The sequence below is a fragment of the Haemaphysalis longicornis genome, unplaced genomic scaffold (genome assembly GCF_048455015.1).
Source record: "Haemaphysalis longicornis isolate Haplotype H1 unplaced genomic scaffold, Haemaphysalis longicornis Haplotype H1 scaffold_12, whole genome shotgun sequence".
Lineage (NCBI taxonomy): Eukaryota > Metazoa > Arthropoda > Arachnida > Ixodida > Ixodidae > Haemaphysalis > Haemaphysalis longicornis.
Genome location: NW_027526225.1, coordinates 97,424,585 through 97,447,749, shown reverse-complemented (window position 1 = coordinate 97,447,749; position 23,165 = coordinate 97,424,585). Strand labels below are relative to the sequence as shown.

Here is a 23,165-nt window from a genome sequence, read left to right as displayed (position 1 = left end):
TACTAATGGACTCGCCAACAAGACAAGTGCATTTCGTCAATTTGTGCACTATTATAACTTTCCTGTTCTAGCTTTGTGTGAAACACGAGTGACTGACCAGTTTCGCTTGGCTAACTATGTGCAGTATCGTGGTAAGAGAGCAAATGGACTCAGCCGTGTTATGCTTTGTGTGCGCAAAGACTTACCCTCTTCCCTCGTGTCCTCATCGACCTCTTCATCACCGGAGTACGTTGCAGTGAAAGTGCGGTGTGCATCCTTCATTTTCACTGTCGTTAGTGTCTACCTAGAGCCACAAACCACTGTGAGTTCATCTGTGCTTAATACTTTATTTAGAAACCTGTCAGCTCCATTTGTTGTATGCGGTGATTTCAACGCCCATAGTCCATCATGGGGATCCCAGCGGATATGCAGTCGGGGCCGATTACTCGAGGAAATTATTGAGCGTAACAACTTATGTGTTTTGAATGACGGCACACCAACGTACCTTAGAGGAGTAGGTTACAGTAGTGTGCTTGATTTGACGTAATGCTCTTCAGACATTGCATCAGAGGCGTCATGGTGTGTCGATGCTGACACTCACGGCAGCGATCATCTTCCTGTCTTAATTCAACACCACCGAATTTGCCTGGCGCAGAGGCCAAGGATGGCATGCATTACAAACTGGGGGGCTTTTCCGCTTTCATAACGATTGCTCAGAAGATGCCGCGGGCAATATTGACACCTTCGTACAAGTGGTGAAATCCACTATGGCAAAGGTTACCAAGTGGATTCCTGTTCCAAACGCCAGTGCTGGTGTAAACGGAGAATACGCACGGCTGCGCGCAATTAGACGTCGTGCTGAGCGGCTTACCGCACCGCACAGAGAACGTTAATCAAAATGCGTAAGGAACTGCAGTCTTTAGGCCAACGTAGGTGGAGGTCATTCTGTGCCACTTTATGTCCGATGACGTCAACAAGCAAAGTGTGGGATACGATTCGCGCTCTTCGATCACCTGTGGCAGCAAGAATGCCTTTTCAAGGATTAGCGCTATACAGAGGATTGTCCGAAACAGCTGTTGCAGATGAATTTTGTGCATGGATTACGAGGCCTTCAAAGGCAATGGCCTGTGATGAGTTTATCACATCTCGCAATGCCGCTAGGTCATTATTCCAGAAGTACAGGACATCATGTCACGCAGAGCTTGATGTCGCGTTCTCGCTGACTGAGCTCGAAGAAGCACTGCGAAGGAGTCGCCGCAATGCCGCCGCTGGACCAGACAATGTCACCTACGCTCTCCTTTGCAATCTTGGTACCCGCATGACCATCCATCTGCTACATTTATTCAATGAATTATGGAATTCTGAAGACATCCCCGAGTCTTGGAAGTTATCGAAGATTGTACCTCTCCTTAAGCCAGGAAAATCACCACGAGCGATCGACTCGTTTCGGCCGGTCAGCTTGGCCAGTTGCGTAGCCAAGCTATATGAGAGGCTAATCTTTTATAGATTAAATTGGTTTTTAGAAACATCTGGGTCTTTTCCATCATGCATGTCAGGATTCAGGCCACATCGGTGCACTATGGACAGTGTCCTAGACCTGGTGACGTCCATTGAACAAGAGCGCTCTCAAGGAAACATGACAATAGCTGCTTTTCTGGATATTAGTCGAGCATTCGACACCGCAAGTCATTACCACATTCTTGAAGGCCTTGTCGAAATGGGAATTCGTGGCAAAATACTTCGTTGGATTGAGAACTTCTTGAAGAACAGAAGAGTGTACATGTGCACCAGTCAAGGAGACAGCCAACAGCACGCAGTGGAACAAGGGGTTCTTCAGGGAAGCGTGCTAAGTCCGCTGTTGTTTAATGTTGTAATGGCGAAGTTGCCAGCGTTGCTTTCCCCGCAGCTGCACGTAAGCATCTACGCTGATGATATTTGCATTTGGTGCAGCGGTACTTGTTACTTGTCGATTCAAGCTGACCTCCAAGCTGGCATTGATAGCATTGAGAAGTTTCTACGTGCGCGAGGAATGGATGTCTCTGCAACGAAATCCGGCGTGCTTGCTTTCACGCGAAAGAAGTTGCGTGGATTACGGCTCACCATGGGTGGTCAGGAAATACCTCGAGAAAAATGTCACAAGTTTCTTGGAATATACATTGACACATCGCTCACATGGTTCCGACATATGGATTATCTGCAGGAAAGGGCATCACGTGTAGTCCACGTTTTGCGTTACCTGACAGGAACCCCATGGGGTTGTTCGTCCGATGCTATGCTTCGACTGCATGCTGCACTTGTCCGTCAGGCCGTTGCCTATTCTATACCTGTTCTGCATGGCCTGTCAAATCGTCAAGAGCAGCGACTGCAAGCGTTGGTTACCAGAGGCCTCCGTCTCTGCCTCGGAGTGCCCAGGCCAACGTCGGGAACCATGGTTCTCGCGGAAGCAAGAGAGCCACCCGTAAATGCTTTGCGCGTGCAGGAGGTGCGACGCCATTACCTGCGCCTGACTACGCAGCATGACTCGCACCCTTTGGTTTCCCGTTTCCAACAGCGTTCAGCGTCAAAAATTCATCAGGCCATCTTTGGTGATGTCATGGCCCTGCCCGCTGTATCTCAATGGCAACACAGCACTGGGTCGCCTCCATGGACTGTTCCCTGCATTGACACCAATGCTGATATCCCCGGGATGCCCAAAAAACAATCTATATCTACAGTGGCAGCACGGCACATGACGCTCAATTACATGCATGAACGTTATGCTGATTATGTGCATACATATACCGATGGATCGTCGACAACCACCTCGTCGTCATCAGCTTTCACAATACCGAGTCTTCACATCGATCAGAGGGTCAAGCTCTCGCACCCTACATCGTAGACGGCTGCAGAGCTTTACGCAATATATCTTGCAGTCAAATTTATCGCTACAATCACTTCACCGACTAAATGGGCAGTTCTCACAGATTCAAAAGCGGCTCTTCAAGCCCTAAATCCAATTGCGGCTTACAGTCATCACAATATCTTGGCAAGACACATCTGTGATGTGATGGCAACTGAAATAGAAAAAACTCAGGAAATAACATTTCAGTGGATTCCCGGGCACATTCGAATAAGAGGAAATTCACGAGCTGACCGACTAGCAGCAACCGCTCATTCAAATTCCACGTGTAGCGCCGTGCCTTTTACCAGAGGTGATGTTAAAAATTATTTGAAAAGACTAAGGACACACATTACTTTGGAAACCAGGTTGACCGATAAATATCGTTCATCGCTGTTATACCAAGTGGACCCGTACCTTACATACCCGTGTGCGTCTCATCTGGGTCGTTCCGTCGACACGTTAATACATCGCCTTCGCCTTGACGTGGCCTACACCAAGAAATTTCTTTACCGTATTCGATTCGCTGATGACACCTGCTGTGCTTGTGGACACCAAACTGAAGATGTGCATCATGTCCTGCTTGAGTGCCCTCTATATGCGACCGATCGGAAAAAGCTAAGTGATAAGCTTAACCTGCTATCTCGGACACCCCTATCCTTGCTGAAACTGTTGGGCCCGTGGGACAATGTACGCAACCAAACGAAAGCCTTCCTTGCCTTAAGGGAATTTTTTCAAATGACGAAGATGTGTGAACACTATTAAATGAGTGCACTTTCCTCTGAAACGCTTTGAAATGGGCGTGGAAACACACAAGGGTGTTATGTATATTGGCGAAACTATCTGTGTCGCGTCGTGGATGTTGTCTGTATATAAATGTGTATAGTTCTCTTAAGTTTTTTTTTTTGCTATATTCCACTGCTGTAAGGACCGCTGCTGTTTCAATGTACTTAATAATCTAACCCCTTGTGGTTCCTTAGGGCATATATTGTACCTTTTGTATACTCCAATGCCTGGAGTAGCCAGCTCCTGTTTGGGTTGGAGCTAAACTCTCCAATAAATAACTATTTCTCTCTCTTCCCGTCCAGTGGAGGACAATCGGGTTGTCAAGGGTTGTGAAACCCGGAAGCGCTTGCCCTCTTAATGCTTGCCTTTATAGGGTACTCTACAGCAAGTAGAGTCTGCATGCGGTGCAGCTCGTTTAAAGAAAAACGGGTGACTGGGAAAACTAGCGCATGTGTAGTCGCAGAAATATCACACAACAGCACAACGACAAGTTCAAAAGAAATATGCCACAAGAGCTCATGTAAATGTCGCCGTAAAGCACAAATCGCTCAAATTTTTGTTGCACCTTTATGGCTTTAATGCCGGAGTGGGCGTATCAAGTTGACCGCCTGTTGCCTGCAAGTTTTTGATAGTCTTTCTGCTGTCACAATCAGTCCCTCATGAAGGTACTCGAAAACACCAATTTCTTTAAGATAGCTTAAATATCAACTTTGCGAGTCGTCATGTTGTTCTGACAGCGACTGAAAGGTTCCGAAACTTACTGAAGGATCTCTAGTAAGATTCTGATCCAAGCATGTTGTATAAATTAGAGAGCAATAAAAATCAATTCCGCATAGTGTGGCTTGTGGGATAATTTACACTATTTTTAAAGCGAAGCCTTCTATGCCATACTAATGGCGTCCGTCCCGTCCCCAAAACGCATGGCAGGAAAGCCAACTCTACACAGAAGGTTCACATAACCATGATAATAACCCGGGCCCCTCACGCGTCTCAAGGAAAAAATGCTTCCCGTGTTCGGAATCCAACCTGGGTCCCTCGCATTCTGAAGCCGACGTCTATTTCATTGCGCCACTCCGACAGGTTCGAAGCAGTTAGGATTTAAAGCGAAGCTGTCTTGGTCTCACTGATGGCGACCGTCCCGTCCAAAAACTTTGTGTACCCCTACAACCCCAACTACAGCGAACGAATGCCTAGCGAAAAGGTTGAGCATTTCAACCATTTTTGTCGTTAGACGAAGGGGCGTTGGTTTTCCTTTTTATCGAGATTCTGCGACCGAAAGTGTTTAACGACGGAAGCTGGAATCATAACTTTCTTTATTTCAAGCAAAAAAAGGTGTACAAACTCTCATTTTCTGCATTCAAGGTGAACGGATCACTTTTTAACGTGACGTCTGATCGATATCTATAATAACCACCATGCCTTACCTTAGTTTGAAATTTTTTAACTCAGTTTTTCTATTGAACAGAACCTTTTTGAGCAGAGCGGGTATGAAGAAAAAAAAAGGTGGTTGATTCCTCTGTCATAGGAATCGGTAAAACACGAAAGTGAAATGTGCCGTAAAATCTGCAGGTGAACATGATTTGCGGGTCGGTGGCTGTCTTGTGGGTGTGCTTGGGAAGCGATGTCCTGCTGGCAGCAGAGGTGTACCGGCCTCATTTCCATGACGGATATGACATCAGTGAAATCTTGGTGTATCGCGGCATAAAGCACATTCGTGTTAAAATATAAAACGCGAGAACGAACAACCCGATGTATAACGTCTCTTCAGTACTAAAGGTTGCTTGCTCGTAAGAACACCCTCTTTTCAGGGGTGCACCCTTTAGAGGCCACTTGCTTCGTTGTACTGCCGTCACGTCTGTGACGGATAAGACGTAAGTGAAACCTTCGTGAATCCCGGAATAAAACACTTGCGTGTTAAAAAGACTCTAAACACCGTAAGCCTTACCCAAGTACCGGCAGGTTTTAATAACACCGTTCGTTACATCGCGGCGCACACCTGCGGCGTCCTCGTCACTCACGTACGGCCGGGTATCGTCGAACGTCACATTTACCACGCGTTTCTACCGCACAGAATAAAAACGCTGCTAAACGCTGCCTTTATCAACATGACCTCGCTCGCCGCCAGAAGTAATATTCACACCTTGCGCAGGAAGCTCACCATTTTTTTATTCCTCAATCTAGAGCCACATTTTGAATAAAGTTCGGCGCCAAAATTATAACGGCCCCAGGCAAGAATTTTAGATTGACGTCGGGGTGAAAGCAAAGCAGTAATCGGCAACAAAAGTTCAACAGAACGAGGCGCTAAGGCGTGTAGTTTTTTTCTTCTTCTCTTTAACCTCCCGGCTTTTGTCTCTGAGTGCCGCGGGCGAGGTGCCGAGGCCTTTACGGTCTGACATGCCCCGTTTTCGTGGCGCTTCCACCTTTACGACCGCCTCGCGCAAGGTGAAGAGTGAGACAATATGTTCCTTCCTTCATCACGACTTTTCTTGCTTTTCTCTTTCTGTCTCGTTCTCCATCCCTCGTTCACGTTCACCTGGCCTAGCGTTGCGGCTGTAAAACGCGCACTGTTGCGCTTACGAGGGCCGCTAACACGTTGTCCCGATGCAGGTGCGCGTAGGAAGACGGATCGTAAAGAGCGGCTTCGCCGCATTAGCGAATCATTTCGCGACTACTTCAAAGCGGCGAAGACAGCGACGCCTGCGGGGTCACGTGCAGGTGTCAGACGGCACGGGCCTGGGGGAAGAAAGGTAACGCCGTAGGGAAAGTCGAGTCGCTGGGATGCTCGCCGAATTAGAGGTGCGAAAAATAGGACTCTCTTGTAGCATTCGAAGCCGCACATTTTGGCGAAACCCGGCCGAACGAGAAAAATGTGTTCGCTTGTTTATCCGCCCGTAGTTATAAATATTGATTGCACTCCCAAGCTACCCTTTATAGACATTTATTGATCCTCGCGCGCACACAGATAACCAGCAAAAATAGGTAAAAGAAACGTGGACGTTAAAAAGAATTCTTCATAACATACAACACCTATCCAGCTCCGATCGTCTTCATCCCTGACTTCTGATTTCTTTACAAAAAACAGGTTATAGGCCGATTAAAAGTACCCATTTAGCAGGAGTTTTTTTTTTTTTTTACTTTCAATAACTTTTGTAGGGTGGCCTCTTTAATGCGGAGAATTTCGTAGATACGCCAATCGTGATGCGCCCACTGGCATTCCAGGATTTGTAACCAAAGAAAAGTAGATAAATCCATGCCAGTCATGCATGTAGCATCTTTGCTAGAATTTCAGTGGTTCCGGTGCAACAAGCTGAAACCGCGCACGCGTGCACAGAGAATCGGCAGTACGCGATTTTTCTCATTCGCAGGTGGGGTATTAAGCAATCACGCAAATGCAATTCGAAAGGGCGCGCTCCAGTCTCACTGACATGAGGTATTTGGTCGTGAACTGTGAAGCAGCGGCATGTGCAAGATGTGGGTAGGCGCCTTCTAGTAGGTAATAATATGAGTATTGATATGTGATGCTTTTCCCATCATAGATAACTAGAGTAATGGCTTTTGCATAATCCTTTTACAAAATCAGAAAAAAAAAAATGTCGTTGTTTTGTAGAAGGACTTGTGTATACGAAACAAAATTAAGACCATTCACCCCTCCGTCTCACTACGAGGATGACTGAACGCGAAGATTCCTCGTGAGGGATTCCTTGGTTGTCGTCGGAATTTGGGCTTTGACACGTAGACGGTCTCGACTTTGACTCTTGGGGCTTTTACTTTGACTCGCACGCAGTTTAGACTTTGGAGCGCAGCGGCACTGACTTTGACCTTTCGCCCTTTGATTTAGCACGAAGAAAGCCTCGCGTTCTGCCATCGTCGTCGTTATACGGAGACGTGCGTGATTTTTCTGCCTAATTTTGCGTGTCCATGCACCCCTCTCCTAATCCAAACTTCTTCGGTCTTATCGAGATGGCGCAGTCGCATAGACGTCGGCTTCATAACGGGAGAAACCGAGGTTCGATTCCAACCAGAGGTAGAGTTTTTTTTTTTTTTACTACACCCACGTTCATCATCGTCGTCATTAAAAGTTGGCTTTGCTGTAGTACGTTTTGGACGCGACGTAATCCACCAGTGAGAGATAAAAAGTTTCGCTTTAAGAACAAACAAATCAGACCAGGGGCGCACCTACGAGTTTACTTATGTTCTGAGCGCGTGAGCGGCACTTCTCCGTGAGTTAGGTTACCGAGTTCCTCTTTCCCTTTGCTTTCTTCCTCGTTATATCCCTCGTCTTTTATTTTTCTCTCCGTAAGTATGACTTAATAGCCGTCACCCATCATGGGATTGTATTAAGCCTTAAGGTTCGGTAACATTAACGTTAGGTAACCTTGACGTTTAACCCAAAAAGGCACAAAGCACGTCGAACTTTTTGCGCGTGAAGCAGTCTTAAGGACGTTGGACCTGAAAGCGTAACTTAGGGTCAACTTCGGAAACTGGCCCCTTTCGGACACTGGTCTTTCTAGCGCAACATACCCCCTTCCGGTACATACCCCCTTCAGTGGCCTCAAGGCGCGTCTCCGACAATAGAATGTCAGGTCGGCACATAACTGCATTTTCATTCAATCAATTCCAAAGGTCGCACCCAATGAAAATTTTCTTCAGCTTTCGGTTATGCGCATCCATTTGAAATTTTGAGGCCGCTATGCATTTACGCGGATTTTGAACGCTTAAACGGCGCTCACCCACTAACGGTGTGGCGATGATAGCGTGGTACTTTAAATCTAGAGTCAGTTTGGTCGCAGTCATGTGAATAAATGCTTTACTGGTAATAGTGTCTCAACTGAGAAAAATGAACGGCCCATAAGCTAACGAGTAAGTATCGTCCAGTTCGAACGCCGCTCGGGAAACATGCATGTGAAGGACTCATCATCATTTATAAACTGAGTTGCGTTCCGTCGAGAAACTCTTGAACGAATGAAATCGGCATTCAAATCAAATTCTGTTTGGCGCTCTTTGCCCTTAGTTGGCCTTGTGCCATTAAAATCGAAATATCATCATCAACAAATCAAATTCGTCTTACCGCATTACTACACAACTCTCTTATGGTAATCAGAGGAGCCGTAGACGTCTTTGAAGATGCGAAAAATTTTGGATCAATTTTGGTACATCCGAATGACGATGACAGAAGTGCAGGGTAACATCATTCCTTCATCTGCTTTCTATGAAAAAAAATGCAAGAATTCCTACATGCGCTCTTTCATGTCTGTGTGATGGCGTGAGAAAGCAGAGATAACGCCAACACGATTGACCTAGTTGGATGAGTTGTAAACAAATATCTTAAAACGTTCTAAGTTAAGAGCAACCGTCACAAAAACCGTTACATATTTGTTGCATTTCATGTGCACAACTACGCTGCAGCTTCGCAGAGATGATAAACTCTATTAACGTATCTGTACCATCCCAAGCGCGACCAACCATTCATTCCGTCTGATTTCCCCCCCTGGACACTCTCACCCGTGTGCATAAAACTCAACATACCTGGTGTCAACTCAAAGAAAACACTCCCTGAATTCTGTTTCCTTCAACTCGCGCTTGCCCACGTCAGTGGCCGTTATTCACAAATGGCCCACATTTTTACGGACGGTTCATCTACACCTCACAGTAGTGCATCGGGCGTCTACGTTTCGTCAACCGGCCAAGCGCTGTCTTACCGCCTTGAACGTGCAACGTCATCCACGTCGGCCATGCAGCGGTCATTGTCACCGACTCGCAGCAGGCTTGTCGGAATTTCGCTAGGGGACGCCTTCACACAACAACTCTACGCATCATTCAGCAGCAGCCCCTCAAGAGGCTAATCAGGATTGTATAGGCTCCCGCACATCACGGTATCTTTGGAAACGAGGCGGCGGACGCCATCGCTGGAGAATTGACCCACCGAGCGGGCGCCGACAGCAGCGTTGCCGAACCCGAGCGCATGCAGCCCTTGACCTCTTACGCCGAGATCACGCAGCACTACAGGCTGTCGCGTCAGACACTCGCTCCCCCACACAAATCTCTACCCCGAGAGCACGAACGTCATTTACGTGCTCTCCAGACTAATACATTCCCCCATCCTATCCGGCTTCACCTTTTCGACCGACAGAACTCCCCGCTTTGCCGATTTTGCGGAGAACCCGGAACGCTACGCCATATGGTCGGATGATGTGACCAATCTCCACTGATTCCTCCCAACCTGCAACTTTCCACTGTCGAGCTTTGGGAGAGCGCTTTGGCGAGCACCAGCCTGGACGACCAGCTTCGGCTGGCTCAAAGGGCTGTAGATGCTGCCCGCGCTAAAGGCATCCTGGTCTGAGGACGCCTCCTTCAAGCTTCAGCACAATCCCCCCTGTTGATTTAAATAAACGTTTATTCTCTCTCTCTCGGCCGAGCTTCATGAGATTAAGCAAGCCCGGCGCTACATTATTCGTCAGCCATCAGCAGAATGGGCTATATTCACGGATTCGAAGACAGCGCTGCAAACCCTACGGCACGCCAGTTGCTTGAGCCTTCACGACCATGTATACCGCGACGTCACCTACCTGCACCATCTAGCCTACGTCGCTGTGCATCGGCTGACCTTATAATGGATACCCGCACATTGTGGCATTCTCGGCAACGAGAAAGCAGATGAGGCGGCTCGCAGAGGGCTACAACTGCGCAATGTAAGGAAAATTTTCTTTACAAAGCACGAGGCTGCAGCGCTAGCGAAGCAGCTTGCCTTAGAGCAACGAAACCGTCTCTGGACCTTTCCCGAAACTCATCACCCTGTTCTGTACCATATGGACTCTGACTTGAGAATGAGGCTCCCAGAGCGAATCCCACGTCGACTTGAGACACTCTACCATCGGCTGCGCCTCCGCGCAGCACTTACGAAGTACTACCGACTTCGCCTAGGTCAAACCACAAGCCCTTGTTGTGATAACTGTGGTTTGCCAGAAACTGTTGAACACATTTTATTAGACTGTTCGGCGTACAACCAGGAAAGGAACTACCTCCCCAAGAAGATTGAGTGCCTCAACAACGGACTTTTATCATTGAAAGCTCTTCTTGGACCATGGTCATCTCCGTCATCCCAGCGAAAAGCGTTAGATGCACTGTTTGATTATTTACACGACATCGGCATCGCAGAGACAATGTAGAACTATACATCGTCATCCTGTGAGACCACCTGGACTTTTACGTGACCTACGGAGCACTCCATGTTGCCTTCTTTTTTACCTCTTTCTTTTTTTTTCCCTCTCTTTCGCCATGCATCCTTTAGGGCCTTTATTCCCTTCACCCCTCCCCGCAGAGTAGCATGTTGGCGAATACATGCCTGCAGACCTCTCTGCTTTCTTCTAATAAAGAGCTCTCTCTCTCTCTCTCTCTCTCTCTCTCTCTCTCTCTCTCTCTCTCTCTCTCTCTCTCTCTCTCTCTCTCTCTCTCTCACGAATCAGATGCTTTGTGACTGAGAGCGGAGCATAGACTCACTTTCATACGTGTTACTATATAATTCTCTTATGGTAAAGAGGGAAGCCGTAGACTCCTGTGAATGTTCTGAAGATATTTTTGGATCAATTCTAGCTGTAGAATAGGCTGTGGCTCTGTGCCATTTCGCGGACAGCTTGGTCGACAGCTTACGAAGCAGTCTAACTATACGTTTAAGGGAATAAGATTTGGAACGGCGCAGCGGTCCCCAACGCAACACCAACGCAGACGACAACCTCGTGGCAGACACGTTGAGAAACGCACGCCACAGGTTTCGTAAATAATATTACCGTTATAATTACAAACACTACGTGATTTACAAACTAAACAAAACCATCTTCAGCACTAATAAATTATACTAACTATTTCAATAAAAGAACAAGTGCTTTTGTTACAACAATAATACGCAAAAAAGTTGGCGCTGGCGTCATTTATTAGTTTAGACAGGAAGGTAGCCTGCATCGTTGTTGACTTCAATGCAGTCTCTTCGAAGCAGTCTTCGTTGACTGCTTTGTTCGAATTGCAACGGGGCTTAACATGGCGGACTGTCCACGAAGACGGCAACGAATCAGTCTAAACGGGAAATCAAAACGCACCCTGTACGTGTGACGAAATCTACGTAGCTGGTTTGGCGGAAATGCTGCATTAACATGTTTCGCCGCAGTCTTCTACAGGCAATAATAACCTTTTCTATAACAATTCCCCTTGACGACGTAGACTTTTAACAGACTGAAATTGCATAGGTTTATAAGCGTTGTTGCTACACTTTAGTTGCATTGTGGTTGCCCTAGTAAAGACATGCCAGGAATGACCGGAGTAACTCATAGAATTACACCTAATTGACTTAAACGTTACACTGGAGTGCACCGCGTTAACAAAAAGAAATTGCATGGACTTACTTAAACAACACAATAAAAAGACAGACGCAGCGCTGTGAAACAATGTTTAAGAAAAGAAAATTCACTATACAGGCAGATAGAAAGAATAAAAGAGAGTTATTTCGGAGCGGTTGACAATTAAATAACGTGGGAAGATGTCGGCGAAAAGTATAATAAGCACGGACCGAGAAGGTGCCTTTGCAACAGAGTTTGTGGAGTTGCCTCCCTTCTAGGCCAATTAAAGTTAAGGATTCCGCAGTGAAGCTGAAGGTCACTCATGGATCGTGACATTAGTTCGGATAAAATATATTCAGAGATCAATACACCATTTTCGGAAAGCCTTGTGATTACAGGCAAAAATCTGCATAGAGTTACGCCAATCTGTTGGGGAATTTTCAAGCACTCTGGCAACCGTCACGCCTCTCTTCTCAGAAAAAAAGGTGACGGCAAGCTTTATTAAATAGGATAACTTGGGCTACATTCTGGCCATCTACGCAGGGCATTCAAACAGACTAACGAGGCGTACACGTTTTCTTTTCGCTGCGTCGTATAAACCAGATTTGATTTGATCGTAGGGTTTAACGCGCCGACGATGCGCAGGCGAAGAGGCGCGCCGCAGTGTCATTCTCGACCACCTGGAGATCTTTAACGTGCGCCGAAATCTCGTACACGTGGGCGTTTTTGCTTTTCGCCTCCATCAGAAAAGCGGCCGCCGCGGCCGGGAATCGATCCCGCGTCCTTGTGCTCAGCAGCACAGCGCCTTAGCCACTGAGCGACCGCGGCGGGAGCGTGGTATACACATCAATGCGTCCTCTGCCCAAAAGCATACCGCCTGACATCGCTATCGGCGCTATACAAACGCAAGTTTTATGTATACCCGTAGGCGGAATTCTGCACTCATATACATGCCAGTGATTCAGTGGAGACATCATATAAGCATGTTCGGTTCACTACGTTAGCCAGGATACATTCCCCGCGTCAGCACCGATTGGAAGGTCTCATATTGTGTAATTCGGGAACCACTCGCGTACAAGCGAGATATTCGCGGAATTTGGGATTGCACTTGCAGCAATGCACACGCAATCCTGCTGTAAGGGCATTAATGAAGTCCCAGAGATTGCGAACCCTGGCATTATTTTGCAATCCCATCTGTGGTGGCATTATTACAACGAAGTGGTGTTCGATCCCTCATTTGACAGCGGCCCACGTACTTCAAAAAAGGCCCACCGTAATCCACGTAAGGACACGAAAAATAAAGTCGGGAACACTTAAGAAATTATTCCCCAATAAAGAGTCCTTTAAACCAAATGCCTGTCCTTTCTTTATTGATGTCCTGTGTTTATATAAGGAGTACTGCAAGGCACAGCTGTATTCCAGGTGTTTCACATCTGCAAACGTGACATACAGGTCGGTGTTAACACGTGCTACCAACGGAATGCCCAAGGGTCATGCAGCTTTCCTGATTTTATGGGGAGAATGGTTTCCAGCCCACCGATGATTTACCAATGTATCCGTTAATTTTTTGTGGGAGATGTAAAGGTGCCAAAATATACTATTATGCAAGATTCTTTTTTTTCTACCGTCAGACCATCTTCTCTGCTCCTTTAACCGACACAAAAACTTAGGTGAATGTTCACTCTATAACAATATTGGCTTCGAGTAAGTTGGTGTAGAACTTCTGCAGGCCGCGTTACATTTATGCAGTAGTAAACGAGTTAAGGCCGATGGAGTCATCTTTCTCTTCCTGAACCTGAGATCTTAGTTTCACTTGCAAATGCCGTTTTCTTAAGCATTCGAACTATTAGCACCTCCGTGCCCACGTCCCACACTAGGTCTGAATACAAAAAAAAAAAACAATATAACACCGTATTCCACTCTGGTGCCTTTCAACTCAACGCACGGTGCGTTGCACATGTTGCTTCAAATTGTAAAACTTTGATGTTGAAGCAAATCAAGGAGCCCTAAGCATTGGGTGTCCTCATGGGCTGCTTAATAAGTAACCCCAACAACGCAATCAGTGGTTTAACATTCACATATTTATCAGGGGTACAGAAATCATTACGCTGATTTTTTTGTTGTTGTTGCTGTTCTCGCCTAACAGTTATCGCGGAAGAACAAGGTTACGAAAAATTTTGTTTACCCGTGACGGCCTAAACAAAACTACGGCGAGAAATTTCCCGAGTAACCTCACACTTAGTAAGACGGCGTTCGAAAAAAAAAAAAAAAGCTGCGCGTTGGGCATGCACTTCATACATCTCTTTAAGGTACTGAAAATGTAGATATTAAGGACTGCAAGGTCCCATCGGCCTTCTTTTCATTCACTGTAACTTTTTACGGGAATTAAATTTTTACGCAATCTCACTTTGCCCCCCTCTATCGTCGGCCCTTAAGAAGGAAACTTGCAGGTCAGAGTAACACCCCTATTCGATTGGATGCACTCCCTTCAGTGCAGCTCTGTTTTTCTTAACTAAAAAGTAAGCAGCTGCAATTTTGGAGAACTAAAACAACGTATATGATATTTCGTTGCTAGGTACAATGCGTGACGCCAGCAGAACTCCATAATAGAGCTTTGAGCACCGGTTCCTGTCGAACGGAAGTCTTCCACCAACCTTTTATTCTAGAGTTTTACGGTGTCCGGCGCGCACCGTGACTGACGGTGGCAAACTTCTCACCCAATCCAGGCAGTGCCGACATGTTTACAGCGACAGAATTCACAAACAATCCGGTTCTCGCGTGTGGAGGTGCCGTACAGCCCGCTCTTGTCTCGAAAATGGTGCATCCCACGCTATTTCAAGCTTAGCTGAAGCGGAAGTGAGATTTTATTTTTCCGACCGTGTGTTTCACGGCTTCATCGCAGCAGCTGCTGCCGATAACACCGACACGACGCTTCCATCGTAACGCAAGGTGCGCCGCTGAAGCGACCCACGCACTCCATTACAGCGCGGCTTAAAGCACCTTACCTAAAACTATCATCGTAAAGCGTTCAACGCATAGGAAGGAGACCGGATATACGTAAATACATGATAGTGTTATGATATCATTCAATTTTTTCTACATTGTTGTACGCTTGAAGCAAATACACAGGCTAGCTTGGGTGAGCAAGCTAACTCGACACCACGTAGTTAGTTGAAGGCGCTGCTCATTGTAGAAGAAAATGCTGATCCTGCCACAGCTCGGGAAACGTTGACCTTTTTTCTTTTGCTTAACACGTGAATCCTTGTAGGAGATGCATCATGAAATAGAGTGGCAACACAAAATGGCGCTAGCTTATTCGTGCTCTTCCAATCTCGACAGCAGGTTTGAAATACGATTATCTTCGCACTGGATTGTGCAGCTGAAGAGCGCTGCGTTGCGTTAAACACTGACAGTCACAGTTTGTGTAACGGGTATTTCATGGCGACAAGCTCTGTAAAAACTAGGACTATCAATTATAGGGTACATAGGGTACTGTACATAGGGTACTGTACATAATTCTTTAGGCGAAATATTATGGTACTAGCTTTTAGTTACTACACTACGAGCTACTACATCAACGCCAGCCATTTTAGCGTCACATTGTCATGCATTTGTCTTTCTGTCATCTTTTGAATTCGTGAGCCTCTGCCAGTAGAGGTTTCTGCTTACAGTACAAAAGGAGCTGGAAAGTTTGTACACTGCTGTTGTCCTAATGAAGGAGTTGAAAGTTACCGCAACTCTTGATGCTCAAATTCTCTCAAAGGTGCCACTACATAACCTTAGGCTATTTGAAGCAACCCGTGAACGTACAGAAGTCAGAACGTACACCGCTTTTCAGGATTCTGTCGCGAATGTAATCATTCTCCCGCGAAAAACGTCGCTGTTGCCTGGTTGCAGATTTCGAATGCTTCCTGCTGGGCATCGCCCGGAAGGCCAATGAACGCGGGCGCTCCAGTCGAGCGAGCTCAGATAAGATTTCGAAGCTCTTCCTGGCTGGGGTTGCTAAACACGACTCAAGCTTGCCAAAGAAATGCTTCGTCGGGGTAAAAGACCGTAAATAGGCCACGCAAGCGTAGTCGTAGCGACGCCAGCAACAACCGGTTCTGCTTGGTCGTAAGCGTTGGCATGTCTGTTTGATTGTGGCTGTCTCTTGTTTTGAGAGTACTCCCCTTCCTATTTGGCTACAATTTCTGCTGCCATATCCTACCTCGCAAAAATATCCAAGGGAATTGTAACAAAGAAGGGGATAAGTTTCTGCTTCAATCGCTAGTTTCTAAACTGAGGAAGTTAATTTCGTCATCCAACAAACGCTGTTTTTCTCGTAAGGCGCAGTCACTGATACACTGGCCGCTACTACTGAAGAGAAACCGCCAGTGAAGCTTTACAATGTGAATACTTTATTTAGAAGAAAAAGTAGCTACAGACTCCTCTTTTGCCTTTATTAGAGGCGTCCCTCGCTAGCTCAACCTGCACTCAAGATCAAAGTAAAGTACTCTCGCGCTCGCTATGACCTACAACGCTCATTAGTATACACCACTTTATACAACCTTCATCTGGTACCCGGGGTTAAATATCAAGTACGCCTTCGAAGCACGACGTCCTAATAAATCAAACCTTGTAGTAAAGTTAACGCCAAAGGTTACTGTTTTGACGATATAATCGCCTAAATACTAATGAGCGATGTAGATCACAGTGAGAGCGATAGTACAGGTGCCATATCTTATATCTTTTCTACGCTCTGTCGACGGCGTTACTTATAAGAAGGACGTTGAAAAGCAGTTTCATTGGAAAGCACAGGATGTCGCCCGTTTTCTCAATAAACAAAACTACACTTTTCCTCGCACTGCTTCTTGGGTGAGTATGACCATTTGCAAAGGTGTATCAGGCATTGCTCTGGTGGTGCCACTGAAAATAATGCATTTACTTTCGGCGAAGTAACCCTCCATTAATCGCCCCCGACACACACACACACAAAATGAAGGAAGTGTATAAAAGAAGTTAACATAATAACAATTTACTTGTCTAAGTGTAGCTACTCATTTAAACCATTTGTAGAGTCAAGGTGCTAAGAACGACAGGTTGCCATTCGAAGACCGCGCGGTTAGGACTATACAGACTCCTGTGCCCCCAGTAGAAGCAATGCGCATGCGTGCTTGGCTTCGTGATATCTGTTGGAAAGACGAGCGATGGCTCCGCGCTATAAAAATGTTGCTTCATCCTTCTTTTTAAGTTTTTGACACTGGGTCGTCCCTGTTAGCGCTGCTATTTGTGTTCTTTGGATAAAACGATATCACGCGGTGTTTGACACCGGTTCATCGTCGGCGCGGCAGTTGATATTCGCTTCGCTTGGACGTTCTGCCAAAAGTGCGTGTGCAACCTGCCGTAAACAGCCCAGCCCGCTTCCGCAGAACACGGGAATGGAAACCGACCCACGTACTTAGATTCAGCACGGAATGCACTGTTTGCTAAACGTGAATTTGGAGCCCGGTATTTCTGCAATGCGCGTCTTTACTGACGCATCGAAAGCGAAGTTTTGCAATGAATGCATGATTACGGCCTTCTTTTCTGTGTTCATATATGCTAGTGAAAGTAGATATGTATTCAAATGGTGTAGAAAACGTAATTGTTCAGTGCTTCGCATCTACGCGTTCTCAATATACAGACGGTCTGATTTTTGCAGATTTTGAATGCACCAACAGTTTCTTTCACCCCTTCTCGTGCTAAGGCTAGCAACGGGCTACAAAAATGTGAGACAAGGGCTTCCAAACCCTTATTGGCGTGTGCATGTAGGCGTGTGCGCAGAAGTTATGGAGTACATGGTGCTATCACTTCGCGCCAATTATTAGCACGCGTCCGCTGGTTCTTGTTTCGAGTGGGTAGCAGTAGATACGTGACCTCGCCGTCATGTATTCGTCACCTCGACGATAAAGGCTATTAAATTTTTTTCATCAACATTGCCAAATGCGCTAAGTTAAGCTTGGAAATGTTTATCAACGTATAAAATTCAACTTTCCAACGGCCTTACTGGTAAACATTGATAAAGTACCATTGAACTAGTCTTTGAGAATGAGGGAAAGCATGCACTTAGAACAGAACCCGGAATGAGTGTATCAACGAAGTACGCAGACTTTGAGCGACGCGTCTGATATGAGAGCACTTTCTCCTACATATATGCACTGGCGCTAGTTGTTTAACAACGCTCGCTGCTTCCGTTTTCCTTCGAGGGTGCAATATCACGCCTTTAGCTCCTTCGCGTAGCCAATGACGGGGACACTTCCGTATCCTTCCATGCAAACGCCGCTGAAATGCATTCGCGCGGCCCGACGTTCGGACACGACCGTGCACAGCGCGCGGACCGGCACCCGATCAAAAGCAGCGGACACAGCGCGCGTCCCTGAGGCACACCATCGACGGCGGCGGCGGCGGCGGCTGACCTGAGTGTCGTTCCAGATGATGTCCAGGCGATAGCCCGGCAGGAAGTGCGGGCTGCTGTTGATGTGTCGTAGGGCCAGGTTGACGGCCGGCACGACACCGCGGCCGATGGCGCCCTCGCTCAGGTTCAGCGTCGTGGGGAAGAAGCCGGCGATGAGCAACTCTTCGGGCTCCGTCGTGGCGTCGGACACATGTTCCTCCTCCTGGTCGAGGAAGAAGCCCGCGTACGAGTTGGACGAGCCCACGAGCCGGTGGCCGTTCCGGCGAAGCAGCGGTGCAGCGGCCGCCGCCAGCAGCACAAGCAGAGGCAGCAGCGGCGGCACCAGTGCCACGCGCATTCCCGACCGGCGCGCGCACCGGCACAGCGTCGCCGCGCACTGCGGCGCCCCGGCCGGCGGAGCGCGGACCCCGGCGCCGCCAGGCGCCGCCACGGGGGGCCCGGGCCCGGATTCCCCCCCTTTGCTTCTTACCCCCCCCCCCCTCCCCCCTTCACGCTCCGCGCACCGGTGACGCCGAATGCCGCCGGTTCCTCTTAGATGCGACTCGTCTCAGCCTGGTCTTTACCCGCCGGGGGGAACGGATTCGGGCATGGGAGAAGAAGTCTGGGGAGAAAGGTGCCGAAAGTCACGTTCCGGGCGTCCTGACAGTTGCGTATTTCGTGCGAGAAAAGGAAATGAACCTTGCGCTCGTTATTCCTTATTTCGAGAGGAATGCTTGCCGCCCTTCTTACGGGTTTACCCCGACCACGTCGCAAGCTGCGGGTACGACGTGGTGCAGTTCAAAGGTGGTCATGCGAAAGCTGCGTTCGGTGTCTAGGTTGTTCTTCGAACACAAGCTCGTGATGTTTCTTTATATTTGATAAACGAATGCATTTTATGCTGGCAGCCAAGATGACGGCAGCAACGTCGGCTGTCAAATGATCATAGCATCTTCTTAAAGGGGATTGCGCACTTTCGAGCTTTTGTTTGAATGCTTCTAGTAAAAATTCGATGTTTGCGGTAAGAGACAATATTGAGCCATCTAGGGAAAGCACACATCGCGCAAACTAAAAACGGGGCACGTGTCGCTGTCATGTGATGTTCGGGTGCACAGTTTGTTCCGGATAATGTGTCTCTCCTCTTCATTATCGCAACCCCACTGAAGCCAATTGCAGAATGAAGGCCATCTCATCGAACCAGTTAAGCAGCTATACTGTAACAGCTAGCCATGGCTTGGAGCATGACATTTTGCAATTTTACGATCATCCAAGTAAATAAAACCTCCCAACCACCTCCGTCCCGGATACTGTGAACCCCTAATTCCCCTCCGAACCTTCTGCTATCCTATCTACACCGATTTCTCGGACTGCACTGTCTTCGCATTGCACCTGCCCGCAGTCGTTCTGTTACTGTGGGCATTCATATATTGTCGGTTTTACACATAATACGTCCGACCCTTCACACCTTTACGCCCGGAAGGTACTAGCTGACCCGCCTCGTCGATCAAGCTCCACGATTAAGGTCACAAAGCGAAAGAATGCTGCTCCACGAAGAGCGTTACTAGACAGCATCGTTCTGTCGGGGTGTGAAGCCTGCCAATCAAGCTCACACAAGGCGAGAATGCCCCGCAAACCAGAATGAATGGGTCGCCTAGGAACGTCTGTGTGTGCTGCTGCATGGTGGGAGCGTTCCAAGCGCGTTTTCTACTCCCGCTCTCAGTTTGTACGCCGTTGTCCTTTTTCCCAGCACTGCGGCCGCTTCGGAGCTATACGCAACTCAATCATCGACCATATACACAGTAGCACAGAAGCTACTGTGTGTGCCAATGGAAAGCCTCACCCCCTTCACCCACCCCCCAGTTTTAAACTCCCATTGCTACTGTTTTATCCTCCCCCCACCGTTATAAATTCTCATCGGTTTGATTGCTCCTCCCACGTCGCCATTTCTTTTCTACTTTTCCTCCACCACCATTCCAGCCGTCTCTTCGTCACCTCTATGAGCCTGAAGTTCAGGCTCCCACTCACACCAAATCCCAAAGCCTCTGTCAACGTCCTTTCCCCATCCCCCCGCCGCGGTCGTATCTCTGCGCCGTTTATGATAATATGACAATATGCACTATGGTTTCAATACCCCTGCCGCAGCGTACACAGTAGCGCCCATGGCGGCCGCTGCTAACCAGACGGTATTACAACTTTTTATTGTTAAATTTGTTGTCGTCTGTTGCCCCAAAATCATTCTATTTCTTTCATTTTATGGCATAAAGTTCTATAAAATGCCTTAAATAATTCCAGACTTTAAAACCCCGTGGGTAAAGAGAGTTGTAGCTGGCGCTGGCTGCAACAGGATTTCTTCGGTGAACGTCTGTGCTCAATTCGGTTGCGTCTTGGCAAGAAGGACCCGTGGTCTCCATTGCACCGCCCCTCGCACGACACACATCTATCTTACGCGCTCCCAAAATTTTATTAACATTATGGGAGCGACGACCGATCGGTATGACGGCGCCTTATCGCGGTATTCACTGGTAAAATAGATGAGAGTGCGCGCACGCGCAAGCAGCCCTTTCTTTTGTGAGCATCGTCTGCTAGCGTGTTTTCTTGAGAGCGATACGCCCCCTTCTACGGTATCGGCGCGAATTTGTTTGCAAGAAACCGGGGTTATTTGATGCGCATGCGCATCTCCAATTTGGGTTCAGTCCCTTGTGCGGCACGTGCATCACGAATGTTTACGCTGCTCAACTACCTTTGGTGGCTGGCGAAATGGCCTCCGCTAGTGTCACTAAATAAGATAGAGTACCGGCACTGATGCACGCGATCGAGAAACGGTGGCCATTTTGGTGTTTATCAGCGTTGTTAGATTGCCGTTTCTGCGGCCTACCGCTAACTTAGGTCATTTGTAAACAAGACAGACGAAGGTGCAGAGAAACGACATCTTCGGACACACTTCTGCTGATGAAGTGCTGCTACACGCGTTATCTTTGACTCGCGTTCGGAACTACGCCAGTTGCGCGCAGCCGCAGAGCTGGAAGGACTAGCTCAGCCTACCAGAGTTGAGCGACAAAACGCATAAGCAATAAAATGGCGGCTCTCATAAACCGTCGCAGTGTAAACAAATATCACGTGATGTGAACTGACCAATGACCATGGCGGCGGCACGGAACAATAGGAGAAAAGAGTGCCGATACTCTGTAACCTTAGCCAGTGACACTAGCCTCCGCAAATAACAGGGGTCTGTTGCTCTTAGGATAACAGCGCAGCAGAAGACACTCCTACCCGCATGCGTGTGCTCTCGTCTATTTCACCGCTGGACGCCGCGATGAGGCGCTGCCATGCCGATCGGTCGCCAATTATTTGGAAGGGTGTACGCCACCTCAACTAGCTGGTCTCGCAATGCGGCTTTCTAGACAGAATCAATAGCTTTAGCTAATACTGACATCGCAACTCATGCAGCAGCTGTTCAAGGGTCTGCGTTTATCGCTAGTAACCAATTTTGTTCTTCATAGCAAAGCCCGAACAAATAACCTGAGACCTGCGTGATCAAAAAGATGAAAGTTGGGGAAAGAGGGTGACGCCAATAGCTGGCAGAAGAATCCAAGGAAAGCAAAGTGGAAAGTAGAATGATGAATTAAACCCAAGGACGCGGGTTTGATTCCTGGCCGCGGCGGCCACTTTTCTGATGGAGGCGAAAAGCAAAAACACCTGTGCGTTCGAAATTTCAGCGCACGTTAAAGATCGCCAGGTGGTCGAAATTAATCCGTAGTCCTCCACTACGGCGCGCCTCATAACCCGTGTAGTTTCGGCGCGTAAAACCTCACAATCAATCAATCAATCAATCAATCAATCAATCAATCAATCAATCAATCAATCAATCAATCAATCAATCAATCAATCAATCAATCAATCAATCAATCAATCAATCAATCAATCAATCAATCAATCAATCAATCAATCAATCAATCAATCAATCGATCGATCAATCAATCAATCAATCAATCAATCAATAATCCATGAATCAGAATGATGAATTAATGGTTTTCGGGAACAAAAAAAAGGAGCGGCTTGACATTGTAAAGGAACAACTGGAGATTGTGATGCGAACACGTTTTTTATTTATAAGAAACAAAGTGTTTTTTTTATTAGTGCCATCCAAGCATAGATAAAATTTTGGACGATACCGTCCAGTAGGCTGACGGTAAGGACGACAATGTAGATTACAGCGGTGCTCAAGAAGGCAGCTAAAGATAACACGTTTGTCTCAGCAATGTCATATAGTGTGCTTTCTAAACCAAACACTCTAACCAATCACCTCCTAACGATGCCTGCCAGTTCTCCTTGCCGAAGAAGAAAAGCAAGTAAAAAGGCAGAACATTTTGGTGTTTGTCCAGGTCCACAAAGAAAAATAAATAAAAAACTGGTGCCACGGGCCGCGCGGTGACCAGCCGACAGCAAACAACGCCATTCTCGTGTTAGCGTTCCCCGCGTATAAACGTTTCGCTGTGCGTGCTTCTTTTCCCCGTTCTCTCTCTCTCTCTTTCGTTCTAACCTGGACTTCTGGCGGCGTCCTTTTTTATCGGCACTTTTGATAAGTTAATTATCTGAGAGATCACAAAAATGAGCAAACCTTTGCTTATGCAAGCGGCGACTGATCGCATCGCAAAATGAGTAACGAACCACGAAGCTTCTAATGCACAAGACAAAACATCGCTCTTCTTATTCTTTTTTTTTTTGTCTTTTCTGCGCCGTCCAGGGTCCTGATAGGCACAGATTTTTGTTAATCGACCCGACTGAA

At 47.3% G+C, this 23,165-nt stretch overlaps 1 protein-coding gene across 1 annotated transcript in view; it reads right to left on the bottom strand.

Moving 5' to 3' along the window:
* The window catches only part of LOC144163045 (gamma-aminobutyric acid type B receptor subunit 2-like), a 376,861-nt gene extending 358,055 nt beyond the window's left edge, over positions 1 to 18,806 (bottom strand). The window contains exon 1 of the mRNA XM_077693831.1: positions 18,405 to 18,806. Coding sequence (XP_077549957.1) covers positions 18,405 to 18,740 — 336 coding nt within the window. The 5' untranslated portion in view covers positions 18,741 to 18,806. The remainder of the gene's footprint in view (positions 1 to 18,404) is intronic.
* Positions 18,807 to 23,165: the final 4,359 nt, after the last annotated feature.